At 38.6% G+C, this 19318-nt stretch overlaps 1 protein-coding gene across 3 annotated transcripts; it reads right to left on the bottom strand.

The window, feature by feature from the left end:
- Window positions 1-521: 521 nt before the first annotated feature.
- On the bottom strand, window positions 522-11046 carry si:dkey-191g9.5 (rap1 GTPase-GDP dissociation stimulator 1-A). 3 transcript variants are annotated; one of them, XM_052150577.1, is made up of 14 exons: window positions 10743-11046; window positions 8678-8782; window positions 7348-7470; window positions 6786-6911; window positions 5924-6052; window positions 5453-5578; window positions 5119-5262; window positions 3975-4106; window positions 3719-3853; window positions 2735-2860; window positions 1888-2027; window positions 1678-1804; window positions 1441-1569; window positions 522-1229 (listed from the first exon to the last, which is right to left on the bottom strand). In XM_052150577.1, the coding sequence occupies exons 1-14, from the start codon at window positions 10759-10761 to the stop codon at window positions 1096-1098; spliced, it is 1695 nt and encodes a 564-aa protein (XP_052006537.1). In that variant the 5' UTR covers window positions 10762-11046; the 3' UTR covers window positions 522-1095. The 3 variants fall into 3 exon arrangements, with proteins under 3 accessions (XP_052006537.1, XP_052006538.1, XP_052006539.1); XM_052150578.1 differs by having other exon boundaries at window positions 8678-8779; XM_052150579.1 differs by lacking the exon at window positions 10743-11046 and adding an exon at window positions 9913-9988.
- Window positions 11047-19318: the final 8272 nt, after the last annotated feature.

Genomic DNA, 19318 nt, shown 5'->3' with positions numbered 1-19318 from the left:
GAATTTGGGGAACAGTATCAGAGCAAAAGGAAGCAAGTTTTCTTCCTGGATAACCTAGGACGTGGCTTGAGTCATACGTCACTGTGACACTGTGGCTTGAAGGTCTCTCCAGGCCTCCGTCTAACCATTAGAAGACTAGGTGGAGGATCGGTGATGATCTGGGGGTACTTCAGCAAGGCTGGAATCAGGCAGATTCATCTTTGTAAAGGAAGCAAATCTTTGTAAAAACTTGCTTCCTTGTGCTCTGACAATGTTCCCCAACTCTGAAGATTGTTTTTTTCCAGCAGGACAATGCTCCATGCCACACAGTCAGGTCAATCAAGGTGTAGATGGAGGACCACCGGATCAAGACCCTGTCATGGCCAGCCCAATCTCCAGACATGAACCCCATTGAAAACCTCTGGAATGTGATCAAGAGGAAGATGGATGGCCACAACTGGTAGAGAGCATGCCAAGATGCATGAAAGCTGATTGAAATTCAGTGTTATTCCACCAAATATTGATTTCTGAACCTTTCCTAAGTTAAAACATTTGTATTGTGTTGTTTAAAAATGAACATGAACTTGTTTTTTTGCATTATTTGAGGTCTGAAAACATTGCATATATTTTGTTATTTTGACCAGTTGTTATTTTCTGTAAATAAATGTTCTAAATGACAATATTTTATTTGGAATTTGGGAGAAATCCTGTCAGTACTTTATAGAATAATACTAAAATGTTAATTCTACTCAAACCACACCTTAAATCCAGAGAAACTGATGATTTTGCAGTGGTCTCTTTTTGCTGTACACACACATACCTGTATATACAGTATATACTATATATTATGTTATTAGGGTTAGTCTGTTGTATTTATAACTAGCTTTAATAAAAACACTAGAAGTCTCTGGTATGTCCTCATTGAATGTATGTTCTCATTCTAAGTAAACGTGTGTGCGTGCGTGCGCGAGTGTGTGTGTGTGTTTCCCTTTCCTTGTAGGGATAAAATATCAGAAATCATCCCTTAGAGGATACTGAATGTGCATGTGTGTCGATAGGATGACTGTGGCATAAGTCTGTTGTGGTAGTGCTATGGTTATGATGTGTAATAATTTGTTAAGTCAAGCTAGTCTCCAAAAGAACAGCCATCACTGTGTCCGCCTGTTTAGCTAGCTTTGTGCTGGTGTGAGTAGAGAGTTTAGACAGGGTTTCCCTTAGGTTTAGAGATGTTATCTGTTCCCGTAACATGCCTATGGGGGAGAAAGAGAAGGGCAAAGAGGACAGAGAGGGGAAAGAGGAGCATTTAGTTTAGAAACTTTGTATGTTCATAATAATTTCAATCGTCACTGAATATTCGATTAGTGGACTAACAACTCTTAATAAGCTCTAATCTAATATAGGACTCTGAAATTGACTTCTATCTTTGCCCCTTCTACAGTGTCTGCATTTCTAGGTACTGACTGGAGTTGGCAAGGCTGCAGATGAGTCCTAAAGCGCTGAATTTGACTTCCACAGCCACAACTGGGTCATCTAGCATTTTTTGCAAGGTTGGCAGAAGATCTGCATCTCGAAATGGTTCCTGGACTGCCTCTGCAGGGGAAAGAAAGTAATGACACATTAATGCATTCAGTTCCAAGAATAACTGGCAAACCGTCTTTGGGTGAACTATCACTTTAACAATTGTTCATAAAGTCTTACCAATGTCTATTGCAGAGGCAATGGCCAAAGCAACTAAAGCCTCATTCTGCATGATGACGTGCTCACTGGTTGCCATTGAAATAAGATGTTGGATTCCATCTGCTTTAATGACAGTTTGGATGACTTCCTGTAATGACAAGAGAGTGGAACATTTTAGAGAAACTAGGGTAATGACTACCATTATACCCTTTGTGTTTGTCTAAAACTCACAGGGTTTCGGCTGTGTCTTATGAGAGCTGCTAAAAGGCGGTTGGCCTCGCCCCTGACACCAGCATGATCTTTAGCCTCACACCACTCCATTACCCGTGCTAACAGAATCTCATCCTTCCCTAACACTGAAGATGCTTCCTCTAAGAAATGGAAAAAGACAGTACAGAAGCAAAAAAGAAAGTATAATAGAAATGGGAGGAGAAAAAGAGAGAGAAATTAACTATTAATACAATGGAAAATAATATAAAGAATAAGATAAAATAGACATATTGTGGCAGCGCTTAAGAGCTTGTTTACCACTGTATTTAGTTACTCAGATCACCTTTGTCAAGTGAAATCCTTACTTGAGTGTAGCCAGCAATTTACTGTGACAAATCTTTTGCAGGCCTTTTGTCTGTGTACTGAGGTGTCTAAGGGCTCTCGCTGAAATAACACACTTCATTGAAGGGCTGGAAATTACAGCCTCTACATGCCCTACATTTCAACAACAGTTTAAAGTTCTAGAGAACGAATGTTAATTTATCAGCAATCATAGTCAGTTGGCAGGTAATTGTATAGCTTAGCAAAGCTTTTGTCTAAAATTACAGTATGGCTGTTTTTGTTTCCTCCTCTTCTACTGCCAAATGAATTTCCTTATTACAACCACTAGGGCAGCCAGACTTAGTCTTGCCGTTGTAATATACAAGACTAGCACATTGCTCAAACCCTTCTTAGGGTAGAATTTGCTTCCCTAAAAAGTTTAATAGCTCACATATGCATCTATGTTATAACCATAACCATTGCTGGATAAACTACAAACTAGCCTCCCAAAACAATACACACAAATTCAGTTTTTCTGTCTTGTCACCTTGTCCGTCAACCATCATGCGCAAAGTCCCAAGCAGTTTGAACTGGACGGGGGGCATGTCAGAGCGTAGAAGTGTCCTGATCCTCTCGGCGACCCCATCCTCCAACATACGCACCTTATTGGAGGCTAAAATCAGGAAAAGAAAGAGAACAAGATGAAAAATCTAAGCACTAAATAATACTGGATGTATTTCTTCTAACATCATGGTTTTCCAATGCATGTAGTACTAGAGAGACCTTATTCACCTTATTCGTGCCATATTTGATTTTTGACAGGAATAAATATTAGGCTGTGAAAGACGACAGTCTCTTAAATGGCATGCATGGTATAAAGCTCCAAGATTAAATCTAATTTTCCACAACTTGGGTTTTCTGGAGTTTTAGTCTAAAGATTTTTCATCAGCAGAACAATCCAAAATACTTTAAACAACAGTACTACAACCCACTGTAGACTGTTAGTCTTTCTCACAGCCTCAGTTTCATTCCAATCAAAAATTCAAGATGGCACTACTGTGAATAAGGTTATTGGAGAACAATGCCGTTCCAATGTGGATTTGTAAACCTAGCAAAATCTATTTTTAAACATAAAAAGTATTAGTGTATACATGGCCTATTACTGTGTAATTGGAAATGTATCCCTGCTGAAAAGACTATCTTAGATTAACATAAATTTCCATATGCTGGTTGTATTTATACTGGTCTTGTGGCTTGGTTGGTGAAAACTTTCAACCAGCATGGTCTTTCTGTTGAAGCAATTTGACCAATCAAGTCTTACTTGTTAAGCTATTCGAGAAGCCTTGTGGGAATACCAACATCTCATGCTATAAACCAACAGCCAAATACAATATGTGCTGGTGATCATCCATGCTGTTTGTTTTTTTTTTTTTTTTCAGGGAACTCTGACTATTTGCTTCTAAAATACTGTATATTTTATAGAAGGCAGCTTGATAACATTTCATTACATTGAAATGAATAAAAAAAGAACCTGGAATGGCAAGGTTTCTAAGTGCACTGAGGCCAGCGTGCTGTACAGATACATCTCCCTCTATTACATGCTGCTCCAACAGGTCCAGAATACGTGGAACAACCCCCAATTCTAACATCTTCACACAGTTGCTATCTAAGATCAAAAGAGGGAGTAACAGTTTTCAGTTGTTTTCCTCATACAGATGAACAAGAAGTGGTACTGTCAGACAAAACCTACTCCACACTCCACAAAATCTCCATATTCATCTCCTCACCATTCCTGGCAAAATTAGCAATGGCCAGGGCTCCTGACAACTGCAGCTCAGTGTTTGATGACTGCAGCCAGGAGAGAACATCCTGATACACTGTCCCTGTACCTTCTCCAAAACACTTCTGCATTGATTCATCTGTTAAAAAAAAAAAACAGGCGATGGTGGAAACACACATTTGTTTTTCAATCATGGTGGAGACTTTTCATTGACAATTTTTTTATAATGAGCTAATCAGGTGCACAGGTGGCGTCAAAACCTGCTTGGTGTTATTGCCTGCTGCACCTCCACCAGTGCCTTCAGTCCAGGTGTGGGGCATTCAGCCAGGAGCCATCTATCCAGGTTATGAAATTAACTTTTTTGCCCACCAGCCACAGTGGCTGATGAATGCCCACTTTTACCAGCCACTTTGATTTTTCATACATACATAGTATATACAGTATATATTGTTTATACTGTGCAATTTTAATATAATGCTATATTATAATATAACATATATTTTATAATCATAACCATAATTTTGCTCAATAAAAAATGGAGGCTAAAGAGTAGACAAGCACAAAAGAGAAACTTCTTGTTCAAGCAGAATTTCTGAATTATGATGACACATGCGGCAACCCGGTGGTTAAGGTTGTGCAAGCCCCACTGGCACAAATAATGCATGCTCAGTGCTCCCGGTTCCCTATGGCATACTACGTCACCACACCACACTACGCACCAACCTCTCCATTAACCGTATCTAGCATACAAGACAGACACCAGCCCTAGTATTCCTTGCTGCGACATAAATGTAGCACACATAGTCTCAAACATAACAAATATTCCATATACCTACTGTCTCTCTACTGCCTTTCTCACTTCTGCACACCCCGCTTTTTTGTCCAGGGGTGGTAGCCTTCCTTCTTAACCATAGGCAGAAGCTCCCTTTCTCAGCTTTCTCTGCCATTTCCTATAGAGACTTCTTTAACGCTGATGAATCGATATCAATGTCTTTCAATTGCCACTGCACTGATGTTCCCATGAATACTCGACACCTCCACAGGATAAGTGGCAGTCCTCCATCCATCCGTGTGGAGTTTGCATGTTCTTTTGTTGCATAAAAAAATACCCATCATGATTAATAGTGCTGAAATAAGCAAGAGAGACGTACCTCCCAGTAGGAGTGACACTATAAGGTTTGAGGCCACTTTGATGCTGCAGAGGTCATGTGTGTCAGAGCCACCCTGAAGAGTTCGAATCATTTCAGAGAGAGCCTCAGGCACGCCTGCCTCCACAAACTGGAGTTTTAGACCATCTAAGAGACATTCACATGTGGTTGCACAGGCATTTGCAAGGACACAATCAAGGACATTTTTACTACACTTCTAGACATCATCACTTAGAATGGTGACTAAGGCCAAATATAGATCCAAAGCACACTATACGAATGATTGTCAAGTTGAATTCATGTGCACATATGGCACTGATTTGGATATGTGGCTCACCACTCTCTCCAAGAGATCCAAGAACCTCCAGTATGAGGTGTCGACGTTCTGCATCTGGTGCCCGCTTCAGCTGATAGGTCAAAACCTCCGCCACACCCACTTCAGCCAGGGCCTCTCGTGCAGCATCTGAGTGCACATCAAGTAATGTAAATTCTGCATTGGACACACATCAGAATCACTTGCTTTTATAGGCCAAGCATTCTGACCTATCTTGCCAAATGAATGTTTTGTCAATATTGAGTTTTGACCCAGTTGTAACAGATGGGTTCTGCTCAATTATGCTCAAATTCAGAGAAAACAGAGCGTGAAAATTGCATTAACTACAAAATCCACATTAAATCCCAAAACTTTCAAAACTTTTTTGATATTTCCAACTGAGATATTATGAGAACAATATCCTAGCTTTTTTGTAAATAAGATTATCAGGATAGAAGGGATGAAGTGTGGTGGCAGGGTTATATTTGTTCTTACCCACATCAGCGAGGTTGCAGAGTGCCAGCAGGCAGACATTTACCAGTGGGTCATTCTCAGGATACTGCTGCATTATGGTCACCAGCCTGGGAATGACTCCATTCTCCACCAGATGTGTCTGCTGAACAGCTAAGAGAGAGAGAGAGAGAGAGAGAGAGAGATGGGGAAGGTGGGTGAGTAGACACACAGGGACAGGCATGCCTGATAGGGATGGACATCAAGAGAGATGGAGGGAGGGACTGTAGACTGTAAGAGGTCTTTTCGGGCCCTTAAAGCCAAGCTTATTAGTGTATATTACCTGATCTCAGACAAATGTTTATTGTACTGATGCAATTGATAGAGAGATTGGAGCTATGCTTTCCCAAAAGAGTGAGGGACATGAAAAGGCTATTGACAAAACTAGAACAAAATTTTGCATTCACCAAGAAATGACTTATTTTTGTAATGTATTTTCCTTCAAACGTTACTTGTTTACTTCACCCTACAAAAGCAAGTAGCCCTGACAGCTGCCATCCATTATCATCCAGGCCCAATATACATGAGTAGTCCTGGCTGCTACCATCCTGGTCCAACATACCAAAGCAGTCTTGGACACCGCCATCCAGGTCCAACACACCCGAGCAGCCCCAACCTCTGTCACCGAGGTCTAATGCACCCGAACAGCCCCAGCTGCAATTATCCAGGTCCAACATACCCAAGCAGCCTTGGTCCCTGCCATCTAGGTCCAGTGCGTTAGAGCAATGACATCCTTTTCAATCTAAGTCCAATCTCATCTCTTTGATTTAACCTGGCTAGCTACAAGCTTGTTTTTGTGTATCTTAAAACTATTAATTCAACAACAGATATTAACAGTGCCACTCACCATTTTCAAAGCAGATACGTCCAATTGCTCGGCCCGTGTGCAGCAACTGGTCCTGGTTTGAGCTCTTTAGTAAAGGCATTAACACAGTCACCAGGCCTGCTTCTATACAGTGCTCCCTTACAGCAGCTAACAGACACAAAGACAAACATGTTATCTTTTCTATTGTCCTTAACTTAAAGGTGCTGTAAGCTGTTCTGGAATATCCACAAGCTTAGCCGTTGGATTAGCCATGCCTCCTCTTTCCAAAACCCCGCACTCTAAAGCTAACAAATGAAGAAAACACTTTGAGAACGTGCAAAATGATTGACAGGTAGAAAATGCAGATACTGTGGCTGGTTGCTTAGGAGACCTGGCTGGAGTCACTCAGCACGCCCTGGGATTCGAACTAGCGAACTGCAGGGGTGGTAGCCAGCTTCTTTACCACTGAGCTCCTTACCACTGAGCTCCCGAGGCTCCAGTCTTGTTATCTATATAGAGTCTTATAGTGACATTTGGTCCTCTATACATTAACATTTTGTATCAAATGGTTAATTAAAATGTATTAAAGATGTATCTCTATTACCTTCCCTGGCCATCTCTGCTACCAGCAGGGTAACCTGAGAAGTGAGGGGACTCTTCTTCCTCAGGACTTGTGCCAGTATGGGCAGAACACCACTGGAAGCTATTTTCTCTGCTGTTCCTTTCTCTGGAGAAAGATATGGAGCCTTTGATTATTATGTTTGTATCCTAAAACAGTTTTTTGGGGGTTTTTTTCAATGTTTTCAATTAGATTTTCAATGTGGACTCTGGCTTTTGAACCCCACTGTAACTTTTATGTACAATGATATTGTATAAAACCAGCTAAATTATTCTGCAAAGCTTTGCATGTTCCCTTTATTTCAACTATATCAAATCAGTTTCAAACCACACTTTTCCTTGACCCTGGTGCTTCAGTTTTTCTTTGATCTCCTCCCTCATGTATTGTATGGTGTACTTCAGAGATGTTCACTTTGGCAGCAAGCCCTTAGAGTAATCCACTCAGATTCAACATGGTAGATGGGTATCTGCTCTGAAGACAGTGACAGTAAACATACACAGATGCTAGCAGGAGGAAATGTGTCATTAAAGCATGTTTTCCTAGAGAAAGATATCCACAAGGGCCAGGGTGGCAGGTCAAGCTGTCAGAGGAAGCCTAGCTACCATGGTAACGTTGACTTTATGTTCTTTTGTGGGAGCTGCTATTCCAATTTTAGATGCATCTGCAATCTGAAAGCACAGGGAATCTGCCAAGAAGGGACAGCTGGCGCAAACTATTATGTGGTGAAGGCACGAATGAGCTGAAGATGTTGAAAACAATGAAAGGGAGAGACAGATTAAGGAGATTAAACCTTTCCCATTTTTTCTCTTCTTTGCTCTCTCTCTCTCTCTCTCTCTCTCTCTCTCTTTATGTAAATGTGAATAACTTGTCTCCAGCTCATGCCGGAAATCTACTAGCAGGAAAATAATCTGACTCTCTGCTGCCCCCTACATTGGATTGTCCCCCCCACACACACACACACACACACACACACACACACACACACACACACACACACACACACACACACACACTCCAAGGAGTCAGAGGCAAATAGCAGTTCACACCAAGATGAGTGTATAATGAGCACAGTGCTAAATTATGCCCCCACTCAACAAAGCTTCTAATAAACAACACTTTCACATGTGGTCACATTTTTTTTAAAGGCTCTCATATGGATCATGTCACTAGGACTGGATGCTGATGGATGGCTGGATGGATGGATGGCTGGATGGATGGATGGATGGATGGATGACAGATAAATAGCAGATGGAAAAAGTCTACTGTATATAAATAGATTGGGGCAGTAAATGGGTACATGGGTGTAGATGCTCACTCTTCTCTAATAGAAGGTTCAGCAGAACATCCAGATGGGGCTTTAACTCCTCCTCCACCAGCTCTGTGCTAACACTGATGGCCTTCAGGGCCTCGCTGAGAGCTTCTGAAACACAATCACACAGCATCACCACATCGTTAACGCCACTACACATTTAAATGCAAATATTTTACTCTGTCTTTGAGTTATTTTCATGGTGATTCATATTTGTTTATATTATGGACACAGTTTATCCATGTATTCAGTGAATTCCCCATTCACATTATCAGTGCTAAATATCATGAAATGGACCCTTTCCACAGACTGTAATGACAAGTTTCTGCCATCATAAATCTAGCCATTATATATATATATATATTATAATTTTGAAAAAACACTGCTACATTGGGTTTTCAAATACAGCTGCTTATGTAGTGACAGTAAATATGGCCTTTTTGTTTTTTCTGACCTGCTGTAATCTCTCTCTGTATTCTGTTTTTCCTATTTTGGAAGCATAATAGTGTATTTTTTTGTATGCAGAATATTTACTGCTGTAGTTTACTTCCAAGTTCCAAACTTGGAAATGTTAAAACCAGCCAAAAAGTTAATTTACACTGACTCTTCATTAGGAACACCAGTACACCTACATATTTATGTGATTAATAAATTAGCCAATCGTGTGGCAGCAGTTCAATGCATAAAATCATACAGATACGGGTCAGAAGCTTCAGTTAATGTTCACATCAACCATCAAAATGGGGAATAAATGTGATCTCAGTGATTTCAAACTGTGGCATTATTGTTGGTGCCACACAGGCTGGTTGGAGCATTTCTGTAACTGCTGATCTCCTGAAATTTTCACGCTCAACAGTCTCTAAAGTTTACTCAGAATGGTGCCAAAAACCAAAAACATCCAGTGAGTGGCAGCTCTGTGGATGGAAACGCCTTGTTGTTGAGAGATGTCAATGAAGAATGGCCAGATTGGTTCAAGCTGACAGAAAGGCTACGGTAACTAATATAACCCTCTGTACAATTGTAGTGAGCACTGTAGCATCTTAGAATGCACAACACGTCAAACCTTGAGGCGAAAGTGCTACAACAGCAGAAGACCACATCGGGCACTTTATTACAACCATAGTGTTCCTAATAAAGTGTTCAGTGAGTGTATGTACTGGGAAATGTGGCATGCAGAGATTCCTTGTATTCAAAGTTTCTTGCAATGCATAACATGCAGGTTGCACAATGAATAAAATTACCCCCTAAAATTGTTCCCTGCTTTAGACAGCAAATCAACTGTCACTGTTCACACGTTTTCTGTGAGTTTTTCTTCCTGCGGACAAACATGTCAATGTGAATTTTTTGCAATCTGCTGTGAAATGTATCACTGAAACTCCATGGAGATAATGAAAACCATCATACTACATAGCTTTAAAAGTCATGCCTACAGTCTTCCTCTGTGCACAGTATGATGGAAGTTCCCCTGGTATAAGAAGCATACAGAAGCCGAAAGAGAAAGCAAGAGATAGACTATTCTGTGCTTCTTCTATAAGTAATCACCCTGATAATCCCTGGTAAGCAGAGTGAAAATAGACATAGAGAGGGGCTATCAGATACAACCTCTATTCCTCACACTCTGTGATCCATTCACAGGCACAATGGATATCTCTTCTCTTTTGATATTATCCCTCTCTATTATAGAAGTAAAGGGCAGAGTGAAAACAAGCAGTGCCTATGAGAGCTAGACAGGGTGAGGATACCCATGGGCTCTCATTAGCTCTGGGTGTCTGGCTCCCAGCATGCCCTTATATAAAACCCTACACACTGAGGAAGAATACACCTCTCAAAACAATTAGGCTTTAGCTTTACTAGAGGGCTAATCACAATTCCATTGCTCTTAACCAATGAAAGTATGATCTTAAGAGAAAAGGCAGTAGGATAAGCTCTTCTGAGAGCATATTTTCTAACGTATACCTTGTGTTTTTCCTGCTCTTTAGGGTTTAAATCTAACAGCAGTGTATGGCTGACTTGTTTGGCTCAATGCAAAAGCAAAGAGAGGATTTACAGAGAAGAGATTTGAATCACTCACCTATGTCTGCCATGACCATAGGTCCACTGAGTCTCCCTAAGAGCCTCTCGGTGTCCTCCTGTGTATCTGTAGCTGCTTATGGTGCCTCTGTTTGTATGTTTGTGTGTGTGCGTGTGCATGTGTGTGTGTGTGTGTGTGTGTGTGTGTGTGGATAGAGAGGCAGACCTCGAGGCGTGATGTAAGGATTCAGCCCTGATATTGCCTGAAGTCAGTGTAGCAGCCGTGTCTCTCGTCTGCTCCCTTCCTATTTGCTCCGATCACACATGCGTATTCCTTCAGTCCCTCGCTGTCACTCACTCTCTCACGTTCACTCTGTGCCTCTCAGTGATGCTGCATCCACTTAGGCTAATTCACATGCCCTATTATTTCTGTGTGTGTGTCTCTCTCTCTCTCTCTCTCTCTCTCTCTCTCTCTCTCTCTCTCTCTCTCTCTATCTGTCTCTCTCTCCCGCCGATACAATGCTCCCCATCCCAGTCTAAAGCTCTCTGGCAGTATTCTTGCTGCCTCTCCCTTCTTCCCTCCCTCCTCGTAATACACTCTAAATCCCAAAGCTGCTCAAAGCTCATCAGTTGACAATTAGCCTGAGGAAGATGCCGAGGTTGACACAAAACCCTCAGATTCTTAGCCATGCTTATTATTCCTGTTCAATACCCTCCATCCTGGGTATATTGCACAGCACACATAAAATATGAAAACTGGGTATGTGACCAAGGGTGTCTGGCAGCTATTTATATTACCAAGGCTGTCTTAGTGGTGAAGATTAATTTAAATCTCTGGACATGAACCTCGGGAATGTATTCATGAGTGTTTAGTGACTAATAAAATATTATTGTAAAGAGAGATTAGATGCAATGCAGCAAATTAAGAATAATGACCATTTGGACAAATGAAGCAAATGTTGTTCTGGCTACAGTCAAAGTATTCACATTAAATTAGGAAGCATCAGTTGAATAGGATGAAAATAGCCATATGCTTGAAACAGCCGAGCTGGGGAGAAACTTATGTGATTCTTCATCTATAGAAAAGTTGTCTCGATATATAACTATTATTTTCTCATTCTGAATGTGGGCAATCCCTGCAGCAAAATGAATTGCATGAAATGTCATATACCATCAGCAGAGGGCACCAACAGTCATTAGAATAAAAAAGTATTTACATCAAATCATTTGGAGAAAACAAATCAGGCAGAAAGTCCCAAAATACCTCCAGCATGTCAAATAGTGTATTCAATTCCTTACCAAAAAAAAAGTGCTGTTGTGATACCATGGTACAGTGATAACATCAAGTGGCAATACCATTGTACATTAATATATTCCATAAGCATACTAAATGATAATCATATTTATGATATTTACATGGTACTACAAGGTACTTAAAAAAACTTGTGCTGATACTATTACTACCATGGTACTGTATATGTAAAAAAAAAAATAATAATAAAAAAAGTATTAATTTTTAAAATTAACATAGTTTTGCCATAGTACATGTCAAAACCCATGGCAATACCATTGTACGTTTTGATGATTTTTGTCATTGTTATAAATGTACTGAAAAAACAACAACGTTGCGTTTGTGCTAAGGGCAGAGTTCATTTCAGACACACAATGAGCTCATTGAGTAATTTGTCATTTCCATCTAATGGTTTGTAGCAGCAGGTGGCAGTATGAAGCCATCAATTATATCCTGCTGGTCACAGTTTGAAACAAAATTTGAATTTGAAATGTCTAATAAGAATTGCTTATGTATTTTACAACTTTATTAAATTATAGTTTGTCATGATTTTGTCTGACCATTGTTACATGGGTGACTTAAATATTTGCATGGCCAGAGCAAATTTAATGCTGGTACACTGGCTCAAATGTCCTACATCATACTAATAGGAGATTGATTAAAACGAACTGTAGATTTCAAAGTATTTCTATTAAATGTAACAAAATAATAGGAAAAATAGGGAAAGAAAATTATTCTAAATGTAAAAAATGTTTTAGAAAAAAAATATACATTGTTATATCTTCCACCACATTTAAAAAAAGAAAAAAATATTTGTTTATTTAAATTTTTGGATAAAAGAGACACTTTGATCTACAGATTTGTAGAAGGCCTATTCTAAGGAAAATACGCATAATTGATCAAAGGGAGACAACAATGCAAATAGTGTTATTGCACCAAATTACACTAGAGTGCTAGAATAGTAAAGCAGAAACACCCTACAAAGGCATAACCTTAACTTTTACACAACACTGAAACTGAGAAAAAAATGCCTTCAAGTTAACATTATTTGCCTTGGTTTTGTGTGGATTTTGTAGTTACTATAATTTTCACAATCTGTTTTCTCTGAGTCTTAGCATAGTTGAGCCAAACCCATCTACTACAGGGCATGTCCAGGGGCGAAAATGTAATCAAAATGTTGGGGGGGACAATAAACATAACAATTGCCCCGTTTGCATTTGTATTATTTTATTTTTTAAACAATTATTTTAAGAATATGTCATTATATTATTTACAATACACATATTTGAATGATATTTTAGGGGGAGGACATCCCTCAGATAGGGGGGGGTCCTGGTTTCAGTCATACATTAACTCAATTTTGACTAAATTGACTGCGTCTTGCATTTGCATGGAAGAAAAGTGCAAGTGCAGAACAGCAGAGAAAGGACTTTGTTATGAATTAGTTCATGCACAGTTTATATCATTTAGAGATCATTTATGGGATCATTTCTCATCAAACATGGTATTCTACCTTATAAACTTAAGGCATGGACACAAAAAGACAGCATGGCCTTATGACAACAGTATTCAAGCTACTGGGATATCATTGGCGTCAAACATCTCAATAGAATGCATGTTTATGTCCGGTGAGGGATTTGAAACTCAGTCAAATGTCACACTATTTACTTCCATTTTGACCCAAACTAATGAGTATGCATTCAGTTTTTATGTTGTTTTACCAATGTTGGCCAACTAAAAAAAAAATTTTATTTAATTTTAATCCAAATAATATGTATCTAGCAAGTTATACACATAAAGAAGCACAAGTAAACGTTTCAAGAACATTCTACTTATACAATAAGATGTCACTAAAATTAGAAGAAACAGACAAATAATGTTTCCTCTATCAAATATAAGCAAACTGAACTCTTATGACAACACTTAAGTTAACCACCAGACTATCATCATGGTTAATGTAATTAAAGCGATCAGATCATGTGGTGAGCACAAATAAGGCAAACACTGAATTAATGAAACCCCCTTATTATACTGCAGGATTTATTGCTAAAGATGTTTGGTACTTACTATATATGGAATTTCAGAGGAATAGTCACATTTACTGTATGGCATAGAGGCAAGTCTAACCTGTTTAAACTGATGTCAATCAGGGATAGTACATTAGCTGTCGCTTCAAACAGACAATGAAAGCAAATTGGAATTTAGATTAACATCATATAGGACAGCCATTAAAGAACAATGGCCATAATACTATCCAATAGCAATAATGAAATTATACATTAAAGCAAATAAATACTACCAATAAATGATGCAACAGCCCAGCAATACTGCAGAGGAACAAAGTCAAAAGAAGCAAGACAGAGGTGAAGTAATTGCACAACAGAATGTACTGTTGACCAGACAGACTTCATTAGCTAATGGATCTGCCTTGCATTAATCAATTTACAATTCTAGACAGTCCTCCCAGAGAACAGACTGTGCCTCTCTTCTCTTCTCGTTTCTTTTTCTGTGTTTCTCTCTCTCTCTCTCTCTCTCTCTCTCTCTCTCTCTCACCCAAACATACACTTTTGTAATTTCCTCATATTCCTTATGGACAAACCCTCAATTTCTTTTTGCCCTGAACCCTGATATTTTTTAATGATGTCTGTCTACTGTGCCCTTGTGATATTAAATGGTTAGTTCACCCCAAAAGTGACAATTCTGTCATCATTTACTCACCCTTATGTCGTTCCAAACCCATTTGACTTTCTGTCTCTCTGTGGAAATCAAAACGAGATGTTATGCAGAATGACTGACTATCAGTCCCTATTCACTTCCGTTGAAGTGAAAAAGTAGCAACTATCTTCAGAATTTCTTCTAAAAAGATTTTTTTTTTTATACAGATATAGTAAAACCCTTGATTATTTAATAAAAAATTACATTTGTTAAATATATCAATAAATAATAAAAAGTTAAATAATTGTGGAGCGGAGGGGGGCAGGGCCGAACTAAAATGTTGCACGCCTGGTCCCCAATCGGCCTGGGGCACGCGAGGGATAAAGGCGGCCGGTGACGAGAGAGAGAGAGAATTACGGGCATGTCCGTCATGTGTGTGTTTATGTTTGTGTGTTTTGGTTTTGAGTTTAATTAAATATTATTTATATTGACAAGCCGGTTCTCGCCTCCTCCTTGCCCATCAGGCCGATTGGGTACCGACATTCTAGCCCGGCCCCGCCCCCCTCCGCTCCACAATAATATAGGGGCCATATAAGAAATTATTTTGGTACTGAATGAGATGAAAAACAGTCCTGTTTACCACTGGCAGATATTTTGTTATTGTGTTCTCTTTAGGGAGTGTATTTGAGTAAAACATGAATTTTAGATCTAACATTCAGTATGTATAAATGTGTGATGACTTCCAATACAGGAGCACTCATTTTAGATTATTCAAAATTGTGTACCAATAAGCAAGTGTATATGTGTGTTTGAGTAATGTCTCTGAGCCTCTAAATGGTCTCCCACTAAATTGTCTGTGTTTGACAGATGGGGAGTCATGGTTGTACTACAGGGGGCCAATAGTGAGAACTCGCAAGTCTGTCCGTGCTACATCTTGTGCCATCTGAAAAAAGCATCTCCACTATGACATCTCATCAAAAATTAATCTTCGTCATACAATCTGGGGGCTCCTACTCTCCTCAGGGACTTCTCTAAAACACTCCCTATTATCAAAACAGAGCCAATGCTGCAAATAAAAGATAATACGCTGCATAATGAGGAGACCATGTTTATTAGATCAATTTTACTAAAATGAGAGGTAAGAAATGAAATAAATCAGGTGATATGCTGTAAAAGACACAACCAAGGGCATACTGCTTGAGTCTGGCACATTAATGAATAAAAAAAATGTAAAAGAAAGAAAGCAAGACATATCAGACATACTGTGTTTAGTAAACTATTACAAACAGGTCAAGCCGTTTTAAATTAAATTTCAATGAAGCAGAAAATGATTACTTAACTTAGCTTCATTACTCTATGGGCACATAAAGCGTCAGTGTTAATTCCTTTTCCCCTGACTGAAAGTTATACAGGGTTTAATGATATTATATTAAGCCTTCTATTCTCCAAATAATTCCTTTTAATGTCTTACACAAACATTGACAACCATTAAATGCATTCTAGAATTAGAATGGGGATTATATATAATTGAATAAAACACAAGAAACTTATAGCTTCATGGAAACATTAAACGAAGTTATTCTTTTTCATATCATCACTGAATACACTGTCCATGACCAGGAATACACCGTCTTGGCATCTACAGTTTTCTTTCCATTTGTATCTTAGGTCCAATCCTTTAAAACAGGGGAGGGGAACCTTTTTTCCATTAAGGGCCATTTGAGTATTTACGAAATGATTTGCGGTCATAAAATTGCTTGCAATTTCGTATTGTGGGTTGAAATTATTGTACGCATTCCATTACGTGTCAAACACCAAAAACACTAAAAGGTCTGTGTATCATACAATAGTTTATGTTGTTATCATTTAAAATGATTTTTAAACATTATTTGACTGAATCAAGGCCACTTTTTGGTTTTCAAATAATTTCTCAAATGGCCTCGCGGGCTGGGTAAAATGGTCTCGCGAGACTTATACGGCCATGAGACCTCACGTTCCCCACCTGTTTTAAACGAATAGGTTTAACAAGCATACTTTTCGTGTACAAATGTTTCCTATCTAAGAAAAGTAAAAAAAAAAACATCCTGAGTTTTGTACGCGACCCATTGGAAGATTCTGCTTTTGCATGGGGTGAGGGTCTTCTTGAGGAATACTTTTGAATTTGAGTGATTGTGCCAGGTAATGGGGTGGATTAGAGGAGCATGATTTTAAAATGCTAACTACTACAGCACAGACTACTGATTGTCATCCCAAATTAAGAATTTAGTGTTGGCCAGTTGGGCTGCATTATGTATAGATTGTTTTTTTTTTCAATATACAAATTAACTTGCAGTATGAGTTTAATGCATTCATCCGTAAATTTATAAAGATACAGGGAACTGTAAATATTAGGCACGCATCTAGTTTGTGTGTGTTTGTATGATGACATGGCGTGTGTGAGAGAGCCGAGCAAGCAGCTCATCAAAATCAGTTGGTCTATGTCAGCGGAAGGATGTTTGCATTTTTAACTAATATTTCATACTTTATGCACACAATATATAGCCAGGGTTGGGGAGTAACGAAATACATGTAACAGGATTACATGTATTTAAAATACAAAATATTAGTAATTTAAATCATTGGTATTTAGAATACAGTTACATTCAAAAAGAATTTTGATTACTGAAGAGATTACTTTGCATTTTATTGTCATTTAATATTTAGTCCTTTCAGATGGAAAACTGTCATGTTCATTGTTGTCCTTTGTTCTTTTGTGTACTTTTATTTTGAAAATTCCTGTTCAGTTCCTAGTTTTGTCACATCCTGTTTTCCCTCCATGTTTTGTATCTGGGTTTTATTGGTTCATTGGTTGATTACCTTGATTCAGTTCTTGTTTGTCATTGGTTTTAGTTAATTACCTCGTTATCCTGTTTCAGAGTTCTGTTTGTTGATTGGCCTTGTTACCCTTGTCCTTGTGTATTTAAACCCTGTTTGTTCCTTCATTCCCTTGTGGGTTGTTGAATGTTGTTGTACGTGAATGTTATGGTTGTTTCTCCTGCCTGTGGATGTTTTCCCATGTTCATGTTGTTTTCACCTCGTGGATATTTCTTTGTTCCTGTTTGTTTGCCCTCACTTTGATTTATAATAAAGAACCTGCTTTTGGATCCGCACCTCCTCGTCTGCCTTCACTCCTGCATTCGTTACAAAAACATTTATACATATAAATTATGTGATTCAAAGTGCATTTGAACAGTTGAGAAACACTTTATGATGTGTTACAATCATACGAGTAGACAGAGAAGTAAGTTTGAAGTAAATTTGGAGCAGAAGAAATAGAAATAAGCCTTGTGTAAATTATCAGCTTTACGCTAAGCTAAAATGCTATTTCTAACCATTTTACATGCACGTTACCAGGCACAATCATATTTATTTATCAAGAAAATTCATGTTGGATCATAATTTCAAAACATTTGGGTAGATAGGAAAAGCATGTTTTGTCTCTAAAATACAGGAAAGAAAATTATACCTTCATGATCAAAATGGTGCTAGTAAAATCAAGCTAATATTTAATATGGTAAGGCAGAAGAATAGAAAATGGAACTTGCTATAAGAGGAAATATTGTGCCTATAGATACTTTCTTGTGTTCTTAATATCAACATATTTTAATAATGTCCTCTTTGCAATATGTCCATACAAACTTTCAAACCAAACCTATGCCCTTACTTCATTGTGCTCCATGTATATTTGAAATCATTGGTTCATAGGCTTAAATAAACCAATTACAACCAATGTCATACATTCAAAGATGCTACATTTTGTAAGGATCATGTGAGGAAAAGTGTCTCAAAGTAAATATAGCTGCATTCTTATAGGGTCACCTTACAGAGCAGGAAGGTAGGGTCACAAACACTTTGTAACCCAGTGAAACAATGAGGGAGGGAAAAGTCATGACCTCTAGTTGGACTGGTATGTTTGTGCTGTGTGTGCAATACATTGGGTATGTACAGTGGGCGTGCCACTAAGACTTTTAGAAAGAAAAAAGGGAGGGAATTGGGGAAACATGCTACTACCTATGAGAGAGAGGAAAACGTTGCTAAATTGAATTATTGGCGAAAAGCAGAGAAAGTACAAAGCTTTTTGGTTTGTCAAATTTATGAGGCTATTGTTAAATTATTAATTACAATGGGTCATCTATGCAAGCAAGAGGTGAGCAGAATTAAAGTAACGTTTCATTTATTGATGTTGTCATAAGTGTACTTCTTATTTTTTTATGGGCCACCAAGGTACATTGAAGTATTCAGATAAGTCCAGACTTCTCAAGAAGTAGTTATTGTCATAAAGATATATAAGTCTGCATTTAGAAAAAATAAACTCCTCAGGTTTTATCTTAAAGCAAATAAATTGGAGGAGAGACTTTCTTGAAATTACCACTGAGAGAGCAAATGACAATGAAGTCCTGATACAAAAGCAACTTGTATCAGTCTGTCCATGGTCCAATAGCCCAGGTCTAGTTCTAAGAGAAAGAAGCGGCTTTGTCAAGCTGGTTGAATGAAGTTGAAATAAATTGTTTCAGGGAATGATTTATTATTGTGAGTTTTAGAGAAGACAGAAAAGACAAAACATCCTTGGAAAAACGTTCTGTGTACATGCCATTGAGTTTAGTTCAGCCAAGCAATCAGGAGCAAGGAAGGTCAGAGTTCAGGGAGGGGCA

This window comes from Xyrauchen texanus, chromosome 20 (assembly GCF_025860055.1).
Source record: "Xyrauchen texanus isolate HMW12.3.18 chromosome 20, RBS_HiC_50CHRs, whole genome shotgun sequence".
NCBI lineage: Eukaryota > Metazoa > Chordata > Actinopteri > Cypriniformes > Catostomidae > Xyrauchen > Xyrauchen texanus.
The sequence above is the reverse complement of the archived record's forward strand: the minus strand, read 5'-3'. Positions and strand labels throughout refer to the sequence as shown.

Excerpts from the sequence above, each read along its gene's own strand:
- si:dkey-191g9.5 (XM_052150577.1), bottom strand. Across the intron at positions 6,053-6,785 it reads ACGTATCTGCTTTGAAAATG|CTGTTCAGCAGACACATCTG; the intron begins GTGAGTGGCACT and ends TCTCTCTCTTAG. Across the intron at positions 3,854-3,974 it reads TGCTAATTTTGCCAGGAATG|ATAGCAACTGTGTGAAGATG; the intron begins GTGAGGAGATGA and ends TTTTGATCTTAG.